Raw genomic sequence first — 27833 nt, 5'->3', positions numbered from 1 at the left:
AGAGAGGAATGTTTGTATGTTTATTTATTGGCTTGTGTTTAAATTTCTTACTTCTTTACGTTCTAAAGCGATTTGGATTTAATAAGTTAAGGTTAACCTTTAATGAGAGAAACTAATATTCATATATATCATTTTTATTTACTTAAAATAATTAGTTAAACTGGTTATTTAAATGTTAATTTCCTTGAACTACGGACATCAACATTTATTTGTATGACAGCTTTAGTCAAATTTCAAATGTGAAATATAAATATGCTTATTTGGTTTGTAAATTTCTTCACATCTCTCTCTTGCTACCAACTGGCGCCAATTCTCTTTCATTATCTCATGTACGGGAAAGTCGAAAAATATTAGCTTTTACATATTTGCGATGTAAATAAGTATCAATTATCACTAGGTAACTAATATATAATATAACTAATAACTAATATATTTCTGTGATAACGTATAAATAGCACCAGTATGTAAGAGATCACGTTCTTGTAACCTGTTCACATTACACAAAATATTATATTTCTAATCATTGTTCACTAGGATATAAAAAAAAAAATTAACAAAAAAAAACAACTGACTTACTGACCTCTACTTACTGGGGACTTGTCAATAATTAATACCATATTTGATGAAAAAATATTCGTTTTATTAAATTACTTAAGCTTTTTGCATATCAATCTTATTGAGTCGTTAATGTATTATGCACTTTTTATAGCTCACTTAGACTTGTTGATTGACACACAGTTGACACACGACTAAGGAGAAAAGTGTGCTTAAATTGTCTTTAAGTATGCTTTTTCCGTTCCACTGTCAGACTGCGAATTATGTGTCCATATATATAGAATGTCATTGTATAGCAACATTCTTTTTCTTCACTGTCCAAATTAGGTTCTAAACTCAACAGACGCAGGTTAAACTGAAAAAAATGTTTACATTGCTGCCTATTGACCAATAATATTTTACAACTGGAGTAAATGCAGAAATGTGACATGTGCCTTATTTCGGCTTTGTTTTTGTATGACGTGAATTGTCTATATGTGTAGAATGTCATTGTTTTATTGTTTTTCTTTTAATAAGAAAATATCGTTCTATGGCAGCAATAAAAAGTTGGGTAGTTAAGAAACGATACATACCTATAAACTACTTGGCACACTCCGATTACTCAGATTCAGAACCAATTCCAACCTTCATAATAGGCATTAATATTTTTGTGATAGATATCTGAATATTGTTGTTGTTTAAATTCAATTTGTTGGATTCGGTTGATGACTTTGATTAACTGATAAATGAAATTAATTTAATTACCAGTTTCCTGGTACCTACTTATGTTCCCCATGTTTTTTAAATACCAAAATTTTATCAAAGCATAGGCCAATGGTCTTGCATCCCGTGCCACTAAGTAAATAAAAATATTTTTTTCTTTTATCGATTGGATAACTATGCCCCACAGCCCACGGCCCACGCAATGTATTTAAAAAAAATGTTCTTTGTGATGAAACGTCATACAATGTTTTTTTTTTAATGATTCCAAAATCTTTACGAAAACAGTGCTTTCAGCTTTGTTATGCTTGGAACAGAGATTACTGATAAGCTATTATTTTATAGTGCGTAAGAAATATGGCAGATTTTGATGCAATATACCTCGATGAGGCTGATGCTGAAGAAAATATAGAGGAAACACATGTGACATTGGTGCCCGATCCTATTATTGTTCGAGGAGCTGGAAACATGACAGTGTAAAGTTTTACCTTATCAGCTGTTTACTTCATAATATTTTTATTTAAATTTGTACACTAAAAATATTATAAAATGATGTTTTAATACGTTCTTGCCCTAAAAGGCTTTCTTTGTCATCAATGACATTGAACAATTTCTTGGACAAAGACCAATGCAGCAATATTACATTTTCATGATTTTTATTGAGGACATATGTTTATTTTTGGACTCACAATATTTTGCAGGCCCTTGAGAAGTAATTAATAATTATGACATACTGGATGTTACACAAACACCTGTGTTGTTTGATTTAATAATATCATATAAATTATTCTGAATTTATGAAACAATTAACATTATAAACAATTGTTTAATTATCCAATTCAATTGAGTACAATTATATTTCCTGTGCATCAATTAGTAATAAGAGTAGATTTGCTCAATTGGATACTAAAAGCTAACCACAAACAAGGTCATTAAGCAATAAACTTTCACTGCTGTAATGATAAAATGTCTCTTACAATGAAGTGTTTATGTGGCATCATTACATAAATATGAATTGAACAATTTTATTAAACTTTATATAAGGAGATCTATCTTATTGCAATTTATAAGTAAACAATGTATTGCTTAATTTTAAGTGTAACACTTTAGTAAACAATGTATTGCTTAATTTTAAGTGTAACACTTAAAATTAAGCAATACATTGTTTACTTATAAATTGCAATAAGATAGATCTCCTGGATGTAAAAGTCTCCTCCATCCTCTTACATTTCAACTCTATTTCAAACCTAGCAACTGATTGTTATGACGACTATGGCGACTGATAATGATTATTATGATATTATAGTCTTCTTTTATTTATACAGTTGTATCTATAATTTTAATATACTTTTTGTCTTCCAATTAAAATAAAATATCACCTGCCTATGATATTTTTAGCCTGCCAACATTCTATTTTGAGGCTAGACAGGTCTGGTCCATTTCATCACTACCATTTCAGCTATAACCTTCCGTTCTGGGAAACTATGATCCTGCGGTATGCCTCAGATTTGAGTGATTTTGGCGCTTGCACAGTGTTCTGTTAATGTGTATTATTTTAGGTTTATTAATAGATTGCTTATAATTAGCATGATTTGAGTGAATGTATCTGAAACCTATTGAAACAAGCTATAGGACCATGCAAAATAAATTATCTTATAAACAAAATAAAGGTCAGAACTTGGTGAGAGGATAGTGTGCTGTGGCACTCTCAGTTTTGGTATATCTCATAAATCTAGTGTTCTGGGGCATTGCCAATTTCGGAAGGTTAATGCATGTTGGGGTTCACCATTATTTTGATTTATTTTTTATGTATGTATTATATGTTATTTCTTTGTTTCATTATACTCATTTGATGGTTTATTGCCATGACATAATTTTCATTTTGATTGTTCTTGTAAATATTCTAGTGGACATTCCATATGATAACCATAGAGCTGGTTAGCTCTAGCATAGAACACATTTCCTTGTTTGAAAAGAATTATACAGTTCACAATAATTCTTCTACCTACTTCATTCTTAGTGCTGTTTAGATGATGATAATAGTATCTTAAACTTTTCCTTTTTTGTGTAAGATTGTTATGTCTCAATAACTGTGCCACTTCCGAGTACAGTAAAAGGGGTACATGTTGGTATTTGTGGGGTAAAATAATAATAAGAATAGCCTTTTACTCATACAAAAAGCAATCCTAATACATGACTCTTATCTAAATACTTAATTATATGTGTGCCTCTGGGCAAAGGCCTCCCCTGTTCTTCTATACTCTTCTTTATTTGCAGATAGTCTTATCCAGCCATTTTAACTTTTTCATCTTCTAATTTGCATACCTCTCTGTCTCTTGCAACCTCTTTGGGTGACATTCAGTGATAGTTTTGCTCCATTTATCAGGTGTCCAGCTCATTTCCATTTTAGACTTTTTATAGCATAAGCAACATCAGCTACTCTTGTTTTTTCTCTCAATGTTTTATTACTTATCTTGTCTATTCTCTTTTTGTTGATCATGCTTCTTTCCATGGCTCACTGGCTTACCATCAACATCATCTCATCAGCATTGGATTGTGCTGTTGTGAGTGCCCAAGTTTGGCAGCCATAGGTAAGAATTGGCAATATACATGTGTTAAACAGCTTCTTTTTAATAAGTATGTTTGTCTGTTCATTTTTTATGATAGCTTTTAGGGACCAGAACCTTTACCATGCATTTCCAATTCTCCTATATATTATTTGACCTAAATATACATATTCTGTTACAAACTCTATGATGTTATTGTTTACTTTTAATTCAATAATAGCTTTTCCGTTAGTCATAGCTTTCATCTTTTTTGCATTCATGGACAGGCCCACATCTCCGCTAGCTGTGTGAAGTTCTGGCAAAAATTATTATGTCATCAGCAAACAAAATTATTATGTGTCTAAAAAGTCCAGTTCCAATAAAAATAAAACTTTTAAATAAAGGTGAATATGGTAATTTATATAGAATTACAGGCTATATATTTAGGTAACAAATTAGATCTGCAAATAAAGAGATATTAAAAACGCACATGAAGGAAGCACGAATAATCTTTTACCATATTAAGTTAAACAATTGAACCATAAGAGGAACTAGTCTAATTTTCAGATCCTGATTTTGTTCATTTTGAGTTTCATGATATGTTTCAAAACTTTGTTGTGTGATGCATGATCATGTCTTTGGTATTGTATCTCTGTTGGCTGAAAGTCAGTTAAAGACTAACTAATTTTTTGTTTTGTTTCTGTGACGGTCTTTCGTTTAGTTATCTATAGTATATAGTATTTTATGGCAATGTTAAGAATCTGTTTTGTTGTTTGAGGTACTGTAACTTAGTTTTCTGTCCTTTTTTATGTGTGCTCAATTAATCCCTATTCTGGTTTCATATGTATATAAGATGTTATATTTCTTTCTGAGGTTCTTCTATCATAATTGTATTTGATTTTACACACATACATTTATATTACAGGTGATTTTGAGGAATCCTTAGCCACATTATTCATGCTAGCTTTGTCAGTATTCTGCAGCAGATGAAATGAGGGCTCAATTTAATGGCAGCCTCTCTCATCAAATGAACAAAATATAGTTTGTTATTTTTAAGTGACATTGGTTAGTTCTGGGATTAAATGTACACAAACCACAACCTGAGAGTAGAACAAGACATACCCAGATTTACGATTGTGGATGTGGCTGAGTTTGTTAGAGCGCTCGGACACCGGTTCGAATCCCGCACCATCCATAAAAATTGGTACAAATTTTATTTGTATCTAACACATAGAGAAAGCTTACATGTCAAATATTTCTTTGCAGTTTTGGATTAAGCAACCGGTTCAGCAGTGATTTCCCGTCGGGGCTACAATCTCGTATTGCACCTGAAGAATATCAAGCGACAATAGCTAGAATCAACAGTGTGCTTAAGAAAACATTGCCTGTTAATGTAAAGTGGCTCTTCTGCGGTTGTGTGTGCTGCTGCTGCACACTAGGGTGCTCTCTATGGCCAGTTATATGTCTCAGTAAAAGGGTAAGTTGGACTTTGCAATTAGTAATCAATAATAATAATAAAGACTTTTATTCCGAATGTTCATACAGGTTGGACTTATTGGCACTTGTGTAACTATAATTATAATATATCTCATTATATAATTTATTTTTTTATCATTAATATATATAAATTATGTGACACCTTGTTTGTCCGCGATGGACTCCTAACTAATAAACGAATTTTAATGGGGATTACTTCATGAAGTGCAGTGTGGTCCAACTTGAGAGATAGGATAGATTTTATTTCGATTTGGGACCCATAATTATTATTATCTTCAATATTTGTTTTGTATGGACATATTTTGCTATGAGAGAATTTAGTGATGCAAAGTTTGACAGTTACGCTGTGAAACAATTTCATTATAACAGCAGGGAGCATTTTTTACGAAATAATTCTTGATGTTTCGAAATATTATTGGCTTATTCCTATAAAACAGTATTTTTAGCTTTAGTCCTAGAATACCAACTCCTTTTCTTTTCAGCTAAAAATAATATTTAAATGTGATCGCATTTTGTTTTTGTTATACTGTCAATGTGTGGCGTTTCTGTTGTATTAGTTCTTACCTCGTGTAATGTGCATCGATATTAAATTAATGAATATTTATTATCAAGAAAACATAATTTTATTAAGAATCCTATCCTATAAATCAAATAGGTTATGGGCGCAGTATACTCTGTTAATTAGAAATAAATTCAAAGAATTCATATTCATTGACACTTAATATCTAAAATGGATGCCACGAGATCAATGTATTCAGAAAAATTTGATTGAAATAACTTTAGACGATGGAAGTTTCAAATAAAATGTGCTTTGAAGACAAACAGAAACAAACAGTACAGAACGTCTACAAAAACGGCATGGTGAGTTTCATAATAACCTCTTCAATTGATTTAAAAAAAAATACACTGCTTGAAAACTGTGAAACTGCTATAGAAATAATGACAAAACTTGAATCAATATACGAACAAAAGAGTGAATTATGTAAAATGCTGATCCATGAAAGATTTACCAGTACAAAATGTCTGAAAACGACAGTGTAGCACAACATATTTCGTGAAGTTGAAACGCTAGCAAAACAGCTGAAAGAAAGTGGTGAGAGTGTTAGTGAAATGGTTATCTTATCTAAGATATTTGGAACATTGCCCCTGAATTATAGGTCATTACGTCAAGCGTGGATGTAATTAGATCCCAAACAACAAACTAAATAATTTTCCCCCTCGTCTGTTAGATGAAGAAGCAAGTTTATTGTGTGTGGAAGACCATGAGATAGCCCTGCTTGTTGCTAAAAGAGTTGGTGGAATGAGCCAAAACATAATGAGTCAAGTGCAAACCACTAAACATAGATTTGAGTGTTACAATTGTGGAAAGCAGGGGCATTTTGCAAAAGAAAGTCGTTTTCAAAGGAAAGACAAATCAAAGAAAAATCCGAAAGTCTCCAGATGTGGTCCTATGATACTGAAGAAAATTCTTGGATCATGGATAGTGGTGACTATGCACACATGACATTTGAAAGGATTTATTTATGGAATTGTTAGAATACAGCAATAAATCATTGACTTAGGAAACAATCTGTAGAAGGCATTGGTACAGTGTTGATAAAGAGATAATATGTCAATGGACAGTGGGAGAGCAGTGAATTACTTGATGTGTTGTATGTCCCAAGTTTGAAAAGAAACTGATTTTCAGAAGGTGCTATAATAAGAAAATGCTACATTATTACAAAGAAAGATTAAAATGCTCTGATTTATAAAGAAAATCAAGTTGTCATGATTGCTACAATCAAAGAAAACAATTTATATGAGTTGAATATCAAAACAATCATTCCAGATACTTGCAACTTGGTCCAGAACAATCTAAATGATATAAAAATGTGGCATGAGCGACTGGGACATCTAAACATAAAAGAAATTAAGAGTATCTCTGCCAATAATGTTGCTGCAGGTTTGAAAGTTAGTGACAATGTGATAAACAACTTTGTATGTGAGGCATGTGCATGTGGAAAACAGTGCAGGTTTCCATTTCACAAATCTGTATGTGGACAACAATCTGGTGACTTAGCGTCAAAACATCAATTCAATGTATGAGACTTTATCTTATTCAAAGATGCAGTTACAGGCATGTATATTTTATGTATATGGAAAACAAAAGTGATGTGATGAAAATGTTTAAGAAATATAATAGTATTATGACAAATAAATTCATGCACAGCATAAGAATTACAAACCGACAATAGTAGACATATTGTCTAAGTAAACAAAGTTTATAAGGAATATTTGGACAAAGAGGGGATAGTCCATGAGCTAACTGCTTCATATATACAAGAACAAAATGGGTGAGCAGAATGAGAAAATAAGACCATAGTAGGAAGTGCTTGCTCCATGTTGTATGCAAGAGATATTGCACTGGAACTGTGGCTGCATGTGAAGCAGAACAAGAAATGATATGGCTAAGGCAACTAACGTTAGATTTAGGTGAAGATTACAAAGGCGTAAACATTTATACTGATAATCAGAGTGCAATAAAACTAATTAATAACCCTGTTTATCATAAAATAACTAAACACATAGATTATGTTAAATATTATTTTATTAGAGAAAAGGTTGAATTAGGCCTGATTAAAATTAACTATGTACCTAGTAAAGATTAATTAGCAGATATCTTATTGTTTGGCTTGATGGGGTATCCTTTTAGATTTTGCCAATAATTAGTGTATATTAATCAACTCTGTTATATAAAGCGAGCTTCATGAATAAATAAAGTCATCAAAAACTAAGAAGTTTGTTACTGCTGAGATCATTCACCGCTAAGAACTCTGTTGTTGATCTAAAACAAAAAAGACACACACAATATATATAAAGGGCTAGTTGGTTAAAAGACAAACAAACTAGTTTTATATTATTTTGGTTAATGAATGAACATAAAACTAATGAATATAAACAAAAGGAGAATTAACTAAGGAGAGTAAGGATTTGAAATCTGTGGGGTGAGGGATATCAGGAGGAAGGACATCATAAAGAGAAGAAGACAGTGGAGGGCAACTGAAAAAGATGTGATTGTGGGAGTCCCTTCATCCAGTCCACACTCACAAAGAGTGCTGTCTCTTATATGCAACTTAGCCAGATGGGCAAGGGTACATGCATGGCCCAGCCTTAATCTAGTTAGCAGATATATTGACCAAAGCATTGCCAACCCAAACTTTTAGCTAAAGAAGATTTGAAGAGTTTTAAATTTTTGTGGGAGTGTTAAATTAATAAGAAAATTTAAATCTGATCACATTTTGTTGTTCTTTATACTGTCACTGCATGGCATTTCTGTTGTATTAGAAGTTCTTACCTTGTGTAATGTGCATCGATATTAAACTAAATATTAATTATATTATCAAGATTTTTTTTTATTAAGAATCCTATCCTATCAATCAAATAAATGTAATCATTATCTTTATTCCAAAACTGGCAGTTACCTGCAGTTATCAGTGTAACCATATTACTTGGGTGTTCCAATGCTAGCACATGTATATATACAAAAGCGGTCAAAAATATTTTATTGGCATAAAATCGAGGGTTGTTTGACAACATCAACCACTAAAAATAGAACCTAGATACATGTTAATTACACAAAAGTTTAAATATATACATTTTTTAAAATAATGCTATCCACTAAAACAATGCAAGGCTGACCCATAAAAGAAAACAACTATAATTCTATTCAATTCCAAATTGTACTATCGTCTACGTAATCTTCAACACTGTAATAAAAGCCTTCGACATAAATCGGTGTTTAATAAAACATTTAAATTTATTGATAATTCAGATACATTTTTTGGTAATTTTTTGTAAAATTTAATACCATTGCATGCAAAAGAATTGTTTATTTTACAGAACCTAGTAGGGGGCACTAAACGGGCCAAAATAAATTTATATCTCTCATGTGGATGTGTTTATAAGAAACATTTTTGTTTGACAATTTTTTCTCCAACTTACTTTGCAAATCTGACTCCCATGAAAGTATTTTCATCCAGAGATTACCCCCTTACAACTTCAAAAACTACCTCTTTATACTATTAATTTAATTGTTGAATTATTGACCCATAACAGTGACAATATGTTCTAAGGCACATTTAGATTTATAATAATCTAAATGTGCTAATGGTGTACTGGCTTAGAACTAGTATTATCCAAAATTTAATAAATAAAAATATAATAAAAACTATAGGTTTACTCTTAACCACATTGCGATGCTTATCCCTCTGTGATTTAATATGGTCTCATGTACATGTGATTTAGATGAAAATAAAAACTAATTACATTATAAAATTTGTTTTTATTTTTTAGCTATCCGTATGAACTTGTTATGCCTACTACTCGGTTAAGTCGAGTGAGTAAGTCTATTGTTGAGCGAGGTATATACCTACGAATTTTAAAAGACATTTAGGCTTTTGAAACGACATTGTTAAAATACGTTTATCAGATAAAGGTTATGATACCTCACAAATTGGAAATGGAGCGACCGCCTACATGCTATTATAATGATATATTTGACTGTAACGAAATTTAAAAAAAGAGTTCTTTTCTGGTGTTTCTGGTGGGTTAAATTTTCGAATAGGTGGTGGTTGTTGACGTTCAATAAATGGTTTCATATCCTCCTTAGAAGAAAATAATAGAATTTGAATTATTTATATATTTAATTATTACAAATTTCATTTATAAATACATAATTTACTAGAATGCAACAATCCTTTAATTTCAAATTCAAATATTTTTATTCAAAATAGGATGTGACATCACTTATTGAAAGTCAAAACTACCACCTATTCCAAAATGAATGCCTCAGACCTGAGAAGAACAGGCGCAACAAACTCAGCGGGCTTTTTTTTCATCGAAAAAATATGTTTACAAAGAAATATTGTACAATTAAACTTATTATTTAATAGCTTGAGGGCGGTCACTCCTATCCCAATGTATGGTATCATTAAGAAAGTAATTTATGTTAAAGTAACCTTTACCACACAAACGTTTTTAACAATTCTTTTGAATAACGTAATACCTTTGTTTTGAACATTTTTTGGCATCTTGTTGTAAAAGCATATATCTACATCGCCCCACAAAAGACTTACTAACTCGAATTAGCCGAGTAGTAGGCATTATAAGTTCCTGGTGTTAACATTATGGTTATGACAGTTTCTAGCAAATTCACTTATGTGCCTATGAACATACATTACGTCATCAAGAATATATTGAGAAGCAACAGTCAAGATGTTAATTTCTTTGAATTTTGCTCTCAATGATTCTTTAGGACCTAGGTTATAATGTTTGTCAAATCTTATTGTTTTCAGACACAACACTCACTCAACAAACTTTTAGAATGGGAAAATAGCAGACTCTACAACAAGCTAGGATTACGCTGGCGTCTTACGAAGCAACACTGCGACTCGTCCTCTATGATGGAGTATGTGCTACTCATAGAGTTCATACCGAAAATACCGATCTACAGACCCGATTAGAAGCGGCAACGTGGTACTTATTGTAAGAGATATTTTGCTAACACAAACAGTACTAAGATCAATGTTGGGCCACTTTTTTTTTCAGAGCGATACAACACAATTTAATAGAATTTCCCGAATTTAGTTTTGTCACGAAAATACTCCTTGTGTTTAAGCCCAACAAAAAACCTGTCAAGTCACCTTAATGGCATACCCTAATGGTCTACTTATAACTGTCTTATTAATAAACGCGGCGTAAAGTTACACCAAGATTAAAATTACTTCTCCCTGTCATTAAATTCTGTTGTGACAAAAGAAAGACAAACGGACCTACAAATAAACTTGGTATAAAGTTATAACTGATGATAAACAAAGAAAATGCAAAATGTTTACATTTTCGTTGACAACACTGTCACAATACAATGATAATTCTGAAGTTTTCCTAATGAATAGATGTTCTAAACGCGGGAAACGTTATACGTCCGAACAAACCATCCGTAAGCAAAATGTCTATTTGTAAACATTTTACATATTCTTGGTTTATGCTTAGTTATAACTTTATGCCAATTTTATTTGTAAGGCCGATAAAGTTTTAAATTTGGAATAACTTTACGTCGCGTTAATTGATAACACGGTAAGCGTATATGTGTATTGTGTATGTGTTTTAGGGGGAAAAGATACAATAAAAGTGAATGGAGAATGATTGGTTCGCTTAACTTTAGCCATAGTACTATACACTTAAGTGATTAATGCTTCATCATTTATTATAAAATCAATGAAATAAGGTATATTTCCTGTTCCAGCGTTATTTTTGCTAAAGAAATCACAAATTAAGTATATATTTTACCAATACTGCAATATAACTAATGTAAGATTGTAAGTATAAGTGTATCGAAAGCTTAAAATGCTTTTTGTGTATAGAGATCTTCTTAATAAGCATCAATTCGTTTAATGTTAACATGAATGAGTAATTTTTTGTATGGTTTCTTAGAAACAATGTTGGTATTTGCTTTAGTACGTAGGTATGCGGTGCAATAGATTTTCGGTCAATGAACTTTGCTTCTTAGTTAGCCGTGTGTGAGGGAGACGAAAACATAATTGTACGTGTGTGACAGAGATAGGTTCTACTTAGGTCACTGTCCTAAATTATTTCTGCTCCTATCCGTACTATTATTGACCATTGCTGTACATAGCACTGAATGAAGTTAAATCGATAACTTCGGTTTGTCAACAAATCAGTTAGGTTTGTCAAAAAAAATATAGTTTCAACCTAAGATTAAGGACTGGTCTCCGATGCGCTCCAACTGGATACCGCATACATAGTCGCAAAGTGCGGCAAGTAAACTATCTACGCCCAAGTGGGCGTACTCGAGCCAGTCTCGAACAATATGTAACGTTGACGTGCCACATGTTCTGTTAAACTTTGCTATTAATTGAAACTAAAATGCCGTTTTACGTAGTAAAACTTTGTAAAAATAATACTACAAGAAATAAGAAAGACACTGGGATTACATATATTCAGTAAGTATTTTGTTTATTTCATTAATTTCAATGTAAAATAAATATATACACGAACCGTATGTTACAAAATTCGAATGATGCCATTGAGCGTCAAGGTGCCACGCACACAAGCATCTAATAGTTGCCGTAATAAAAAAGTTATTGTTCTTAGGTAGTGCGGTATCTAGTTGGAGCGCAGCGGAGACGAATCCTTAATCTAAGGTTTACTCTTAATTACGATATACTTACTACATGACGTAAAAGTCATTTATTACTATACATTACTAATCTACCATTAGGTACCTATAATTTTTAAGCTACCATTTTGTAAGCAGAATTCCTATTTTCCCTGAGTTCATTTGTAGCTAATATTATATTTTTGAAAGAATAATGGCAGACCCCATAGATAGACCAGTCAGTCTGTTGAAACTTTTCTGCTCATGAAAACTATAACGATTAATATTTCCATGACATATCTCTATTACGAATAAGATATTATATTTCATGACTATGTTTTATTATAGTCTAGCTAACGAAAGCTGAATCTAGCAAATTAAAAAAAAAACTTCATATAAAAAAATGAATAATTTTGATACTTTTCCTATTATTCTTAACCTGTTATTATGTACACTGTACATGTTATAATTCTTGTACACAACACAATATTGAGACACGAGTTCTTTGCAGTAAAATGTATTATTTAAAATTGATACTTCAACGTACAAATATTATCAGTACCTAGAGTATTGAAGGGATAACAGATACCTACACTGCAAGAACATTATTTTATGACTACCGCTAGGCAGCTAAGGTGAATTTAATAGAACATGGTCCGTGATAGAACTATCATCCTGCACACTTATGATGAATTGTTCTAGCTCTTCTATTATGCCATCCCTCGTTTATTACTGAGCTTAAATCGTAATATGCGTCATCATAGTCCTCAAAATCTTCTGGTGTTATACTTTCGAAAGCATCTTTTATGACTGTCTCCATATGAGCTGCTGAAGTCTCAATAGTTCATTGCCATGCTCCTTTAAGATTTCGTCTGCTACATAAACAGTTTCTGGTTTGAATTTTTGCACCAAGATTAGAAAGTTCTGCATTAGATTTACAGTCTTCAACATAACGAAGCCATTCTTGTATATCAACTTAACCACGGTGGTTTTGGGTGCTATGTTAATTTGCACTGGATGGTAACTCGCATTTTCCATGACAACAACACTTGGTTATGTCAAGCCGTCACAGCTGTCATAGTCTATCTAGATGTATAAATGATCCAATATTTATTTTGTAAATACTATTCTGCCATTGTTCTTTTTAATCGTTTTATTTGCATGTATAAACTAATGCATGATTTTAATTTCTTCAGTATCTAGGAATTAAATAGAGTTTACAAATAAGTGCCTGCCCCCTACTATATCAACAGTTTAGTGTTGTCCTTCTATACACAACTAATGCTAAAATGCAAAACATTTTATTTACTTAAATTAGTATAACTAACTGTAGATCACAGTGCAAGCTAAGCTGACAAAAATTTAGCTAAACCATAAACGAATATTGATCACGCGTCACTTGTCGCTTCCAAGGCTAATTTGACAGGTAAAACCTCATAATAGAATAAAAGTCTAAAAAATCTGTCATCGGCAGAATCTGACAAACCAAAAAAGTGTTTTAAGTAGTATTAGTTTTTGCAAACACTATTCGGCTTTATTATTAATGATTATTAAAAATTTAGTTAATGATTATCATATTGACTCTCTAAATATCGAGACGGATAAATACTACTAGACTACACACAAATAAGATAAGTATTTACATTTGGTAAAAATGTATCGATCGAATTATTTATTCGTTGTAATCAAAAATTATTGAAATGGCGGCAACTGTCAAACTTGACAGCGACAATAGCAACAGAGGTCGTTCGGATACTCTTGATGCGTAGTAGAAGAGCATCTATATTTTAATCAGGTATAATACAAAAAATATTTTTTTTTCAATCTTAGCACCGATCATTACCATTAAAATTATAAAACTTGTTGGTCTACTTAATCGTGACATTGGCTAAATTGTGGTGTATCTTCCACAGAAGTCACAGTAGAAAGAATAGAATAGAATTGCTTGGTAAATTCAAAGTTTGAAACTAAATTTATAAAAATCAGGTAAAATACTGTTTATAACTTACCTTGCAGTGTGTTCTACGCTTAGGCCTAATAATGCCTATATAAATTGACAATAAATATTTTAAGTTTTTTTAAAACCATATCGCAACATTTACTAAATCATTGCTTACAATATTTGCTTCATTGAAACATGATTGAAGCATTTTGTATGAATGAAATTATTAGTACTTAAATGCTCTATTTTCTCAAACACTATTAATATCTAAACGATATTGCTATTAAATATAAATTTTTCAGGATTTTTTTTTAAATTTCGTCTCATGCGTTTTCAATGCAACATTCGAGCCCATCTTTCATCGATACAGTTAAAAAAATTGTTTATTTGTGATATGAATTTGAAGAAGTAATTTTACATATAAATATTTATATTTACACCAAAAAGCCGGGCGCTATTTTTATGCCACTATTTACAAAATGCTTTAAATAATGAAACCATCCAAGATTTTTCGGAATCTCAATCCCACGCGTTCTTGCCATTTAAATTTAATTGACCGTGCAATGCCCTAAAAGGTTGCTATATAGTAGAAAGTATTTAGTCAACCCTTAGTTTTGCAAGCATGTGCATATGGAAACTGATTCTTAGTATTATCAGCATAATACTGGCAACACCGCTATTAATCCTAAACTATAACCCGAATTTCACGAACAAATATCGAAAGTACCTGAATAATATTGAATGCAGATCATAGAAATTGCATCAATTCGCGTAGGGAATTTGGAGCGACTGTGTTATTAGAAGTAATAATTGTTTTAGTAGGTACTCTTCGTTAGACGAGTATGTTCGCTCTTCTCTTTTCAACTAGTTGTGACTATAACGTCAAAATGAGAACAGCATCCATATTAAGATTAATACAAGAACTGGTTAGAATTTTATGGGCATGATGACAGTTTAAAGAATAAGTAATATTGACATATCTAGTAAGATATCATTTATATCTGAGGCGTGACGTCATAAGAGGCCACCATGACACCTAAGAGCGTTTTCGCGCGCCAAACCAAAGTAGATTCTTAAAAATACATTAATTTATGTTACAGATTATTTATTGCCTAAACTAGTACAGTTGTACCGACTTAAAAGTTTTTAAATCCGGTGTCTGTCGTCATGCCTATTGCTGCTCAGAAAAAATTTGGGGGCTTCATTCTGACGGTAATTAAATACAAAGACGAAGAAATTGTTTAAATTGTCAACCAATCGTTTTAGAGGTAACCTACACGGTACCCAGGAATTATGTGACAAATTAGATGAATTTTACGCCCCTAACAAAAAGATAATGAAATATTTTTGCTATAAACATTAAAATAATGCAGATAAGTCAACCATCAGCCTGAAGATCGCTTAATAAGCGATCAATGCCGAACATTCGCTGTCCACGTAGCCATTATTCACCAGTTACTAAAAAACAGACGCGTATAGACCATTCATCGCTTTCGAGAAGAATGTAAAAAAGTATCGATAAGTGTTGTATGACACGATTCTATAAGTTATGGCAGCGATTGTTTGACATTGATTTGCGTATGATTAATGTCAATCCTGGCTAGATAATAATGGTCTCTTATCTCTAATGGTGACCTGCCCATAGAAATCTAAATAAGAAAGTACTAGAAGTGACAGCTGTGTTAAACAAGTTGCCTAACAGGTGAGCTATAGAACGGAAACTCTTCCACAACCTGTGAATATTCCAATAAAAATGTTCCAAGTTATTTTTTAATCGGTTAGCAATTTTTTTAATGAAAATCATTAACGTACAATAAACAACTAGACTCCCCAATCGCCTATAAAAAGGTCGTCAAAATATGTCCAAGCGGTGATATACAGATAAACAGATGACATTAAAACATTAATTTGTATGAATTATTATTTTGTAATAACACCTTATTTCGTGGCAGGAATGTTCAAAGTTTATTGTATACGCTCATTAGAAGTAATAGAACTACTTAACGCGCGAGACGGCCGCGAACACGAGGCGAGAACATTTTGTTTTAGCAATTGAATTGTAATTATTTAGCAAATCGATTAAAAACGTCAAGTTAGTTAACAATTTTAATGTACCTCAATGATTTAAGTGCCGTTTGTAAATGGCAATCTTTCTTCACTATGATATTCCTTATTTTTTCGTACTACCGCCATTTCCTACATTGCTGCATAAGTCCCTCAATATCCGGAGCGTTGCAAGCAACGTAATGTGTGTATAATATATAGGCGACACCCCCCCAAGGATTTAGCACTTATATCATTTCTATCACCTTCTTATTTACATTTCTATGATCTGTCCTCTTAGTGCCGCCGCATTAATATGTACAACGGTTGAAAAGTGAACAGGGTAATAATGTTGATGTGAAGTTTAAGTTTAAGAAAGTAAATGTAAATATTTTAAGTACCTATATTATGTAAAATAGATTATATTTGTTCAAATATAAAATCTCACGATGTGAAAATACAATGTTGTTGTTATTTAAATTCCTCAAACCTGTTTTCTTTTCAAAATACTAATATTGGAAGGCTAAAAACTTGTAATCGAAATAGATGAATTCAACCTTTAGAGCTTGAATTCATTGTTTGTGTAAGTATGCTTCATGAACATGATGGTCGTGATTACTGTCACAATTAGTAATTGCATCCAACAAATACAATGATTTATTAACTATAACAGGTCGACCTGGCACCACAAGCAGCACCCGTTCACGAGTTAACGCTTGGACCAGCCTTCGGTCCCCTCGCACATATTTCAGAGAAACAGCCGACAAGCAATTTCATCAGAATTCAAATCCTTTCATACATAAAAGTTAGTAAACATAAAGTTGCAACTGGTAATAACTAATATGAAGAAACTGAACACACTTGAATAGTTTGCTAACAATAAATTAAATTATCTAAAGTATGGACTTATAATACATACGTATGCTGAGACGCAGACGACAAAGGTCCACGCAGTGCAGGGCAGAGCAGATATTGTAACGAGTAAGTAGGTACTAAGAGCTAGGTGCAGACATGAGTCTGACCACTGCCAGGCTCTTAGGCTAAGCGTATGCAGGTGACGCAGCACAGCACAGTAATTTTTAATACACTAGGGTCTGTTTTTCTTTCTCGGTGTTCTCGGCAATTACCTATCATAAGTCTTTTAATATCTTTTTTGGATATTCTGGATGATTAGCATCATACAAGCAAGGTTCACAACGCACTAATTCAATTAAATGACCTGTCATCATCATCATAGGAAGACGTCCACTGCTGGACAAAGGCCTCCCCCAAACAATTCCACGACGATCGGTCCTACGCTGGTAACGTGGTTGCTATTATGTGCCCTGCCCACTGCCACTTCAGTTTCGCAATCATTTCGGCTATGTCGGTAACTTTGGTTTTGATGATTTTAATAATCCGTCATTTCAACAAAGTTAAAAATTTTGTGTACAAGTTGAAAATCATGCACGCATCACGCGGAAGTCTGTGTCGGCGCTACAACGAGACGCAGAGCAGGACAGACGCATGTCTGCAGCCGTACGTGTTTGCACCGCAGCGTACGTAGCTCGTAGTACGTACATATATTACAAAATGAGCTCTGCCCTGTGCTGTCCTGTGTCTCAGTATACGTTTAGCCTTAGTATCGGCACAGATTTCTCCGTACTTTTTGAACATTGTTTGTATTATACTAATGAACCAGACTTTTTAAAAAAGGCATAGAGATTCTGCGTTCCACAGACAAAAAACATCTACGCAACAAGAATGCTAAGTAACTTTAAGAATAAATAAGTCAGGTGTTCTAAAGAGGTGTTTGACAAGATTTATTATGAAATGTTCTTTTAACTGTAGCGTTTAGTCTAAGGGGTTTTATTGAAGTAAAACTTGACGTGGCTTGGGGGTAACTCAGAATAATAATTGAAAATTGAAATTGAAACAATTTTTAACCATTATAATTTAATGGTTTAAAAAATTGTTCGAACTGCTCAGTAAGATTTTCTGAAAACCTCCAAGTGTATTTGTTCATTTATGACTACTTTGTAATAAATCTATCTATCTATATATTTAAAAGAGAATGTATGTTTGTATTTTCCCTAATAACTCCTAAACTATTCGACCGATCTGAATGAAATCTTTTGTAATAGATTCGTTGATGCTCAAGGAAGGTTTATATATATAATTTATATGGCAAAACCACGTTTGCCAGGTTAGCTAGTTATAAATAATAGTTCTGTCTGACATTTGCGACATTCGTTAAGTTTTCTTCGTCCAACGGACAGGCAAAGGGTCCGAGCCATATTCGTTAATATTCAATAACAACGTTGAATTCTATCAACTAAATTCATCCCAACTCAGTTGGGTTTTAGCTGCAAAGGTAGTTGCGAACCAGCAAACCACGCTGCGCGTACTTTTTTAGAGGGTAACTCTGGTGATGTCTTTCTAAAAGTAGATCAAAAATGTTTTTTTTTTATGGAATAGGAGGACAACGAGCGTACGGGTCATCTGGTGTTAAGTGATCACCGCCGCCCACATTCTCTTGCAATACCAGAGAACAAGAGCGTTGCCGGCCTTTAAGGAAGGTGTACGCGCTTTTTTTGAAGGTACCCATGTCGTATCGTCCCGGAAACACCGCACAAGGAAGCTCATTCCACAGCGTTGTAGTAAGCGGAAGAAAGCTCCTTGAAAACCGCACTGTGGAGGACCGCCACACATCCAGATGGTGGGGATGATATCTTAACTTGTGGCGAGACGTGCGATGGTGGAATTCAGCGACAGGAATCAGGTTAAACAGCTCTTCGGAACACTCCCCGTGATAAATGCGGTAGAAGACACACAATGAAGCGACGTCTCTACGCAACGCCAAGTGATCCAGCCGTTCACAGAGCACTGGGTCCCCGACAATTCGAGCTGCTCGGCGTTGCACGCGGTCAAATGGATCGGGCTGATACTGGGGTGCGCCAGACCAGAGATGACAGCAATACTCCATGTGTGGCCGGACCTGCGCTTTGTAGAGCGCTAGAATGTGGGCCGGCTTGAAGTATTGCCGTGCTCTATTGATGACGCCCAGCTTCTTCGAAGCCAATTGGGCTTTGCCCTCCAGATTGCCACGAAATTGGCTATCGCTCGAGATGTCGAGACTCAGTATTCCGATACTAGGCGAGGCTTTAAGGGAAGTGTTGTCGAAGAGCGGTGATACGACAAATGGGGTTTTTTTAGTGGTAAACGCGCAAACTTGAGTCTTCTGGGGGTTAAATTGGACAAGGTTCAATTTACCCCATTCCGCGACCTTCTCGAGAGAGGACTCGATAGAAGACACAAGTTTCTCCCGGCACTGGTCGACGATTTCCCGAGAGAGACCTGCATGGCCCGTGTATACGGCATCACCAGTGCTGTCGTCTGCATAGCAATGTATGTTGGAGGTGTCCAAAATATCAGTGATATCAGAAGAAACAGCGTAGGAGATAGCACATATCCTTGGGGCACTCCAGCATTCACGGGCTTCGGGTTCGAGCAATATCCGTCGAGAACGACCTGTATGCTGCGCCCAGTGAGGAAGCTGGAGGTCCACTTGCACAAGCTCTCGGGTAGCCCAAATGATGGAAGTTTTGAGAGGAACGCCTTGTGCCATACACGATCAAAGGCCTTCGCTATATCCTATATATAACTGACAGGCCTTCCCCCGTGCTTTCAATAGCCGCCGCCCATCTATGTGTTATGCTTTTATCTCTATTGATAGAGGAGCTCTGCTGAGAGAAGTTAATAATTCACTTCCTGCAATCTATCATTATATTTGGCAATGTTATAGTAAACCATCCAAATGATTATTCAAAAATCATAATATTTGGTCTTCCGTTGGCTGTCAGCAAGGCAACCCACTTGGTCCAGCAATAATTAGCCTAGCCATTCATTCCGCCATATCAAAACTAAAATCAAAATTTAATGTTTGGTACTTGGAGGATGGCACTTTGGGTGTGGACATTTAAAACAATGTCCACTTGACACTGTTTTAGATGATTTGAAAGTTGTAATAGAAAGTTTTAGCTCAATCGGCCTTGAGTTAAATTTCACTTCACCATTATTTCCTGTTTCAATTCCAACAATCTTAGATGATCACATTAAAAAATTTAATAACGTTTCGGACAGATTATTTAAAATTAATTTGCATATGGCCTTAACTATTATTCGGTCTTGTTTATTTGTTCCAAAATTTACGTACCTCTTAAGGTCTAGCCCGTTATGGAAATTTCCAAATTTACTTGATGTAATTGATATTTCACTTAAAAATATTTTAGAAACGTGCATAGTTTCAAGCCTCTTTACCGATACGGTTTGGTGGTTTGGGTACTCGCAAAGTTTCGGGCGTTGCCTTACCAGCATTTCTATCTTCTGTTCATAGTGCGCAGCCTTTGGTTACTAGAATTGTAAATCATGTACCAGGTAACTCAGAGAGTGCGTATTTGAACGAAGCTAACAATGCTTGGCTAAATATTGCAAATATTCAAAATTTTCCAGACAATTTAAAGTGTCCAAAAGCATGGGACGCACTTCTTTGTAAGTCAGCCTTTGATGATCTTTTGATCTCATCTACTCACAGAACAGAGCGTGCTCGTCTTTTGGCCGTGACACAAAATGAGTGGGGTTTTGGTTACAAGCCTTGCCTTCTGCGCTGATTGGAAGTCTACTTGACAATATGACATTGTCTATATGCGTATCAATCCGGCTAGGTATAAAATTGAATGAACCACATGAATGTAGATGTGTACAGGTAAATGCTCTTGGGCGCCACGGGTTATCCTGCCAAAAATCGGCAGGACGTATCAGGCGTGAGCCAGCATTAATGAAGTCATCCGCAGGGCATTTGCCGCTCTTAATATACCAGCTATTTTAGAGCCAAATGGTATTATCCTCCACGATGGCAAGCGTCCTGATGGAATGACGCTGGTGGCTTGTCGACACTCTGGCTCCTTCTCATGTCCAAGTTACGTCAGTTGGTGCTGGGGCTGCTGCTTCGACTGCCGAAGACGGCAAGCGTCGCAAATATATTGGTCCCAGTGAGCCATACATCTTTGTGCCCTTTGGTGTCGAGACACTTGGCCCGTGGGGCCCAGAGGCGCGGAGAATGTTCAAAATACTATCTTCGCGCCTCAATAAGGCTACTGGAAACCTAAGCGCTGGCAGCTATCTCGGTCAACGGATCAGCCTAGCTATCCAACGCGGAAATGCTGCCAGTATTTTAGGTACGCTTCCACGTAATGATATTTTTAATTTTATGTAGTCATAGTATTGTAAATATAGTTATAAGTTTTGTTTTATTTGAATAAATTCCACTTTATATTGATATGTGTGATATTAATAATTTTATTATTTTTATTCAATTATTTATTAATAACACGGCTTTAATTAATCTAAGTATATATTAAATGGTATAAATTAAATCTTCTTGTCTTTAAACTTTTTAAGAATATTTGTTATATACTGGATGTCCTAGAATAGGTGGGACAAATAAGGGCAAACGAAATTAACATATTATTTTGTCTATGAGCTTTCAGATAAGCAAAAAAAGTATAGATATGTATCTGTTAATTATTCCTAAAGCTAATTATATTTAAGTTTTACTTCAATCGCGCGTAAAGATTACACGCCGACACTTTTTTTTTACTTCTAATCACAACTTTTAGTCACAAAGTCGATTTACCTGACTCGAGTATCAGAAGTGAGTCAAGCGTACTCAACGCAATTTTTATTGGTATTCGAGTAAGCGAGTCAAAAGCGAGAATTAATCTAGTTTGACTCGAGTCAAGCCTTACTCAGCACATCTCTTATCACTATTTACACATAATGAGTCATAGACATAATGACAGAAATTAGGTTTGAGGGTGCCTTTCATCTCAAGGCACAAATGTATAAAGAGCACGTATGTTCTTTGACCTATAAACTTACTAGCCGATCCGACATACGTTGTACTGCACATAATAAATAAAATACTGTTTTTTATGTATTTGTCAATAATTTTTCATAACATCAAGAATTATTTCGTAACGTATGCTTCTTGTTGCTATAATGAAATTGTTTCACAGCAGAACTGTCAAACCGTGCGTCATTAAATTCTCTCAAAGAAAATATATCCATACAAAACAAATATTGGTAATAAAAATAATTATGGGTCGCAAATCGAAATAAAAAGAATCCTATCTCTCAAGTTGGACCAAACTGCACTCCATGAAGTAATCCCCATTTAAATCTGTCCATCGCGGACAAACAACGTGTAACGTAATTTGTATATATTGGGTTTTTCAATCATCTATGGATTTTTAATTTGATAGTTTAAAGTGATGTCACCGCACACTTCACACTTGTCACTTGACAGTTGACAATTAGATGTCGTTAAATTTAATAACGTGAACGTAGTGTTTAAATTCTCTTTGCGTGAAACGTCAGTCGTCACTCGTCAAGCCAGAAAGCTTTCTATTTTCTAATTTTAATTTCCTTCATGATTCTATTCCATTCAAATAATTTTCATTGCATGTTATCATAGTGAACCATGGATTACTTCACAGTAATATAATAAATTATTATTTAAATGGCTTCTTCAGTGCAAAATAATAGAGTGTCAAAGGGATATTGTGCATGTATTCGAACGTGCAATATGTGGTGTTGGAGAGCATTCAAGTGGCTTCCAGTTTTGTTGATCGTTTCGATTTTGTCATGGTCTTACTATGCTTATGTACTACAGTTATGCATATGTAAGTAACTAATTCATTAGGTTTAAATGTTTCAAATTGTTTATAATACATAATCAAGAAAAGTTACGTTATTTAGCTAAGATCCAGCAAATTTCATTGTAAAAAACTGCCAAATTTAATACCCGTGTTAACTCTTGATTGCTCTTAATTGGAATATGTCATCACCAATTAGACAGACCATCCCAGGTCGAAATAACTTGTTTTGTTGTCAATTCTATGTTCTTCATATTTAATAATTTCTTGTATGGCATTGTATAATCATGGTAATAAATGTATAGCACCTAATTACGTAAAAGAAATGAGCTACATATTAGTTTTACTCACAATGAGTTTATGCACACATTTTTTAATTTGACACAAGAAATTATAATAAGAAATTCTTTAGCAATAAGTAAGCTTTGTTAACAAATTATTTATTTTTTGCAGTTACAATTGAGAGCACTGTACAGCAGTGTGTGTATCTTATTTTATACCATATATTGCTTATAATGTTGGCTTGGTCTTATTGGAGAACTGTATTTGCAGATATTAAGCCAATTCCGGATAAGGTAATTCTCATTTACTATGTTTGTGATCCTTTTAATTCTTTACATGTTGCTAAGTTAATTGCATTGCATATTGCATTGGGTTGTGCATGTTTATATATTATACTAGCTTACCCGACAAATGCTGTCCTGTCAATAGAAAAAATATGATGTAAGTATTCGGGAATAGTTCATTCTAAAGAATGAATTAGTTTAAAATGAAACAAAATCATATTTCTGAATGATCAACTACCATTCCTTGTTAGTAGTAGGCATTATGGTCAGGGGGAGAGTCATATTGTATCAAACAATTATATGGTGTGTATAAGAGAATAATAGGTATCGAACTTGTTTAAAATGCTAAGGAATAATATCATATTTGTGTTAACAGCATTTACATTTTTACTGCTTTATAATTGCCATTTTTTTAAAGTATTAAGATATATAGTATGTTATCCTTAAGATATATATGCCATTACAGACTTTTCTGTAGACCTATAAGATATTCATCCACCCTAAATTTTTTTCTTATATCTCAAATAGTTTAGGCAGCATTTTTTCTGACACCCCTCATAAATATTGTTAATGTATAAAAAAATCTTAACAAATTATATACTTAAACCTTCCCCAAGAATCACACTATCCATTGGTGAAAACAGCCTGAATATCGGTGCAGTAGTTTTTGAGTTTATAGCGATCAGACAGACAGATGCGGAGGAGGACTTTGCTTTATAATATGTAGTGATAAACATGATACAGGCAGGTGTGTGCATATCATATAGGGAATAAAGCAGTGCCTACCTCGCTATGAACCTAAAAAAATATATTAAATAGTTAAAGTGAATTAAGTTTAATTTGGCTCCATTATTTTGTAACCTATTGAGCACCCAATCATAAAATATTTCCTTACGCTACATACTAAATTCCTACGGAAAGCAATCTCCAGCTTGCATATTCGTCAACTAAACTAAGACCTACGGTGCCTACCTTCCTAGAAAACCAATGCACACTTCTTGATATGGGCTAACATCTCCTTCTTTGTTATAGAACAAGCTTATCAAAATATTTGGCTCTTTGTGTTTTGAGTACTTAAGAGACAGTATCATTTATATGTTAATCAATATCAAATCTTTCAATAAATCAACCTTAATACTTATATCAGCTAAGATCATTTATGCTTAGACTCTTTCTAACTCATATTATGTGGAAAATAGGTCGTGATTAAGCACTATGTTTATTAAGATTTGAAGTCTGTGAGACAGCAGTAATAAAAATATATAATATGTTGACAAAGGAACGCTTATAGGTTGCATATAATGAATATTGATGTGTTAGAAAATGGAAAGTGTGCCACAAAACCATACATTATGGTCTACTGCTATATACATATTTAAGAGGCTAGCCAGCCATAGTCTATACTATCAAAATGTTTGATATTAGTGTTTAAAAATTAAAAAACAAATTTAATTTAATATTTTGAAGGTATCTTAGTGGGCACTTCCCGAGAAAAAATCTGGATTAAATTAGTCTTATCAACTACAAGTACAACATTGATAATGCCAGTTTAGTCAACAATGGACAAGACCTCCATTAAGATAAGCTGACATGTACATATTCAGGCCATATATAATGTTTACAAGATAAAAAGCAATAACGTAGAAGGAATCATTACTCATATTATATATGTATATTAGCTAACCCGACAGATGTTGTTCTGTACATAATAAATAAGTACTGTTTTTTTATGAATTTGTCAATAATATTACATAACATCAAGAATTATTTCCAAAAATTTGCTGCCTGTTGTTATAATGAAATTGTTTCACAGTAGACTGTCAAACTGTGATGTCATTAAATTCTCTTATAGAAAATATGTCCAAACAAAAAAAAATATAAATAAAAATAATTATGGGTCCCAAATCTAAATAAAAATTCTCCTATCTCTTAAGTTGGAATAAACTGCACTCCATGAAGTAGTATAATCCCATTAAAAATCTGTACATAAGTTTAGGAGATCACTGAAAACACCATCAGGGCACTGGATTTTTTTTTTATGGAAAAGTCGGACAAACAAGTGTACGGGTGACCTGGATTTATATATATTAAGACATGTAATCATTGTTATATGTATATTCATTGTAATTTTTAGTTTTCCTGTCATTCTTTGTTAAATCAAATCAAAAGAACTTTATTCATGTAGGTCACGGAAACGACACTTATGAATATGTAAAAAAAATATTTTTCTTATTGAATTTACCGCTACTTCGTAAAGGGTTGAGCGTATGAGAAGAAGTAGCAAGAAACTCAAACAAACATTGTTATATAGGTAGCATCATGTGCCAACATAGAACTATAAGCTGACTTGAATTCAGGGAAAAACATAATGACTCTTATAAGTTGCATTAACTTTTAAAAAAAACCTTGATTTGACCATCTATTAGTTTTTGTGATAGAAAATGATTTGACAGTGCAAACAAAAAGCATCAAAGCTGAAGTTTATCTAGGGAAATAAACATAGCACAAAGACAAAGACCCACATATTGTGTGTCCACCCAAACTTGCAACATAAGAAAGACAGTGGCACAGACTAGGAAAAAAATAAGGACTCCGTGTCACCTTACATAACAGCGTAGCACCAAAACAAGCCGATTAACGTGTAAATACATATCCCCACGCACACACTTACAATACTACAGGCCGATAGGCGGCAATTATGAGAATTGTCATCGTCTGTAGCAGATCAGTTTGCGTCTCAATAAAATATTTTAAAAATGCCGTCGTGCGTTGTGATATAGTTTAAAAACGATACTATATAAGTATTTGTGGCTATATATGATTACTTAAGGGAGAAAAAATTGTGTAACTAGTATCCCCCGTAACCGCACACACACTAGCTTTTACTTTGTATGTTTGTAACCGACTTCTTTGGGCGCGATTTTGACCCACTTTAAACGCCTAGATTTCGTTCAAACTTTGTATATTTATCGAGGACCGATGACATTACACTAATTTGACTAAAAAGGCTTTTAAAGATATTATTAAAATAATAATTCTTCTACACCACACGCTTTTTTTTACAATAAAATATATTTTTTTACACTATTTTCAATTTAAATTTATTTTCTATTTTTTAGTTGAATTTTATATAAAGCGTGCTTTTTAGTTTTTTTTAACTATTATTTATTTATTTTAATTAATGTCTGTAGTGTAAGACATCACTCTTCCTCCATTACAATTTTTAAATGCAAACTTAATTTTTAAATCAATTATAGCATATACTGTAACATAGCTAAATAAATATGATGAAAAAAATAAGTTTTCAGGGAAATAGCCTGATTATACAATAAAAGAGTTGTTTTTATTTGATAGAGATGTCTGCACAATACTTAAATAAGTTTTTTCATCATTGTTTTGATGAAATAAAACACCTGCGATAATCTGTGGGGGCTAAGCATTGAATGTTCTTGTGCAGTGTATGCTACTCGCTCATATGTTACAAAGTCTGCTCTGCCCTGCCCGGATACTATACATATACTATACTATACATATACCTTCCCATATTGAAGATTCTGCAACATAGATACATACCAAGCTTATAAAAGAGTTAAAAAAATACGGGTTGCACTCCGGGAGTTCCAATATTGAACATTGTGTAGCGGTGTTGAGCACTTTTCTTTTCTTGGGATGGGTATAAAATGTTAATCTCGCGTCAGGACACGTGACCTGATCGAAAATTCGTAAGACAGTCGTTGAAATTATGGATGAACGTTGATTTTTCTGAGGAATAAAGTTTTTATTATAAAATAATTGTAATATTTCTGAAGTGTTAAATTTTTCAAGTAATATAAATTGTCATTTTTTGTCATTAGCGAAGACTCTCCCTAAGGCGATAGTTATACTTGTATTACTATGCGACTTATTATTTTGTTCAAAATGTTTTATTTTTATTTTGCTTCCTACTTCAGCTGCCATACAAACCTATTGTACCAGTTTTAGAGATTGGCGATGATGATGCTAGTATTGAAGATAGCGAAAGAGTCGAGTAAATTATGCATTAGAGTTGATTTTTCTGAGAGATAAACTTTTTAATATAAAATAATTGTAAGGCTTCGTTCACACGGCATTGTCCTGCACGTTTCTTTGCAGTAT

General features: G+C 33.4%; 3 protein-coding genes across 5 annotated transcripts in view; 2 read left to right on the top strand and 1 right to left on the bottom strand.

Annotated features, from left to right (window-relative positions):
* Positions 1-27833, bottom strand: part of LOC126976118 (guanine deaminase) — a 338523-nt gene that overhangs the window by 121094 nt on the left and 189596 nt on the right. The window lies entirely within an intron of this gene.
* LOC126976653 (cysteine-rich hydrophobic domain-containing protein 2) lies at positions 1494-16901 on the top strand. The gene is made up of 3 exons (XM_050825139.1): positions 1494-1730; positions 5067-5277; positions 10631-16901. Exons 1-3 carry the CDS (start codon positions 1612-1614, stop codon positions 10796-10798), a joined length of 498 nt encoding a protein of 165 aa, XP_050681096.1. The 5' UTR covers positions 1494-1611; the 3' UTR covers positions 10799-16901.
* The window catches only part of LOC126976296 (palmitoyltransferase ZDHHC2-like), a 36779-nt gene continuing 31801 nt past the window's right edge, over positions 22856-27833 (top strand). For all 3 annotated transcript variants that reach the window (XM_050824580.1, XM_050824588.1, XM_050824570.1), the window contains exons 1-2: positions 22856-23160; positions 23587-23708. In XM_050824580.1, coding sequence (XP_050680537.1) covers positions 22998-23160; positions 23587-23708 — 285 coding nt within the window. In that variant the 5' untranslated portion in view covers positions 22856-22997. The remainder of the gene's footprint in view (positions 23161-23586; positions 23709-27833) is intronic.

Source organism: Leptidea sinapis, chromosome 2 (genome assembly GCF_905404315.1).
Source record: "Leptidea sinapis chromosome 2, ilLepSina1.1, whole genome shotgun sequence".
Lineage (NCBI taxonomy): Eukaryota > Metazoa > Arthropoda > Insecta > Lepidoptera > Pieridae > Leptidea > Leptidea sinapis.
The sequence above is the reverse complement of the archived record's forward strand: the minus strand, read 5'-3'. Positions and strand labels throughout refer to the sequence as shown.

Excerpts from the sequence above, each read along its gene's own strand:
- LOC126976653 (XM_050825139.1), top strand. The coding sequence starts at position 1,612 with ATGGCAGATTTTGATGCAATATACCTCGATGAGGCTGATGCTGAAGAA. Across the intron at positions 1,731-5,066 it reads GGAGCTGGAAACATGACAGT|TTTTGGATTAAGCAACCGGT; the intron begins GTAAAGTTTTAC and ends ATTTCTTTGCAG. Across the intron at positions 5,278-10,630 it reads TTATATGTCTCAGTAAAAGG|ACACAACACTCACTCAACAA; the intron begins GTAAGTTGGACT and ends TATTGTTTTCAG.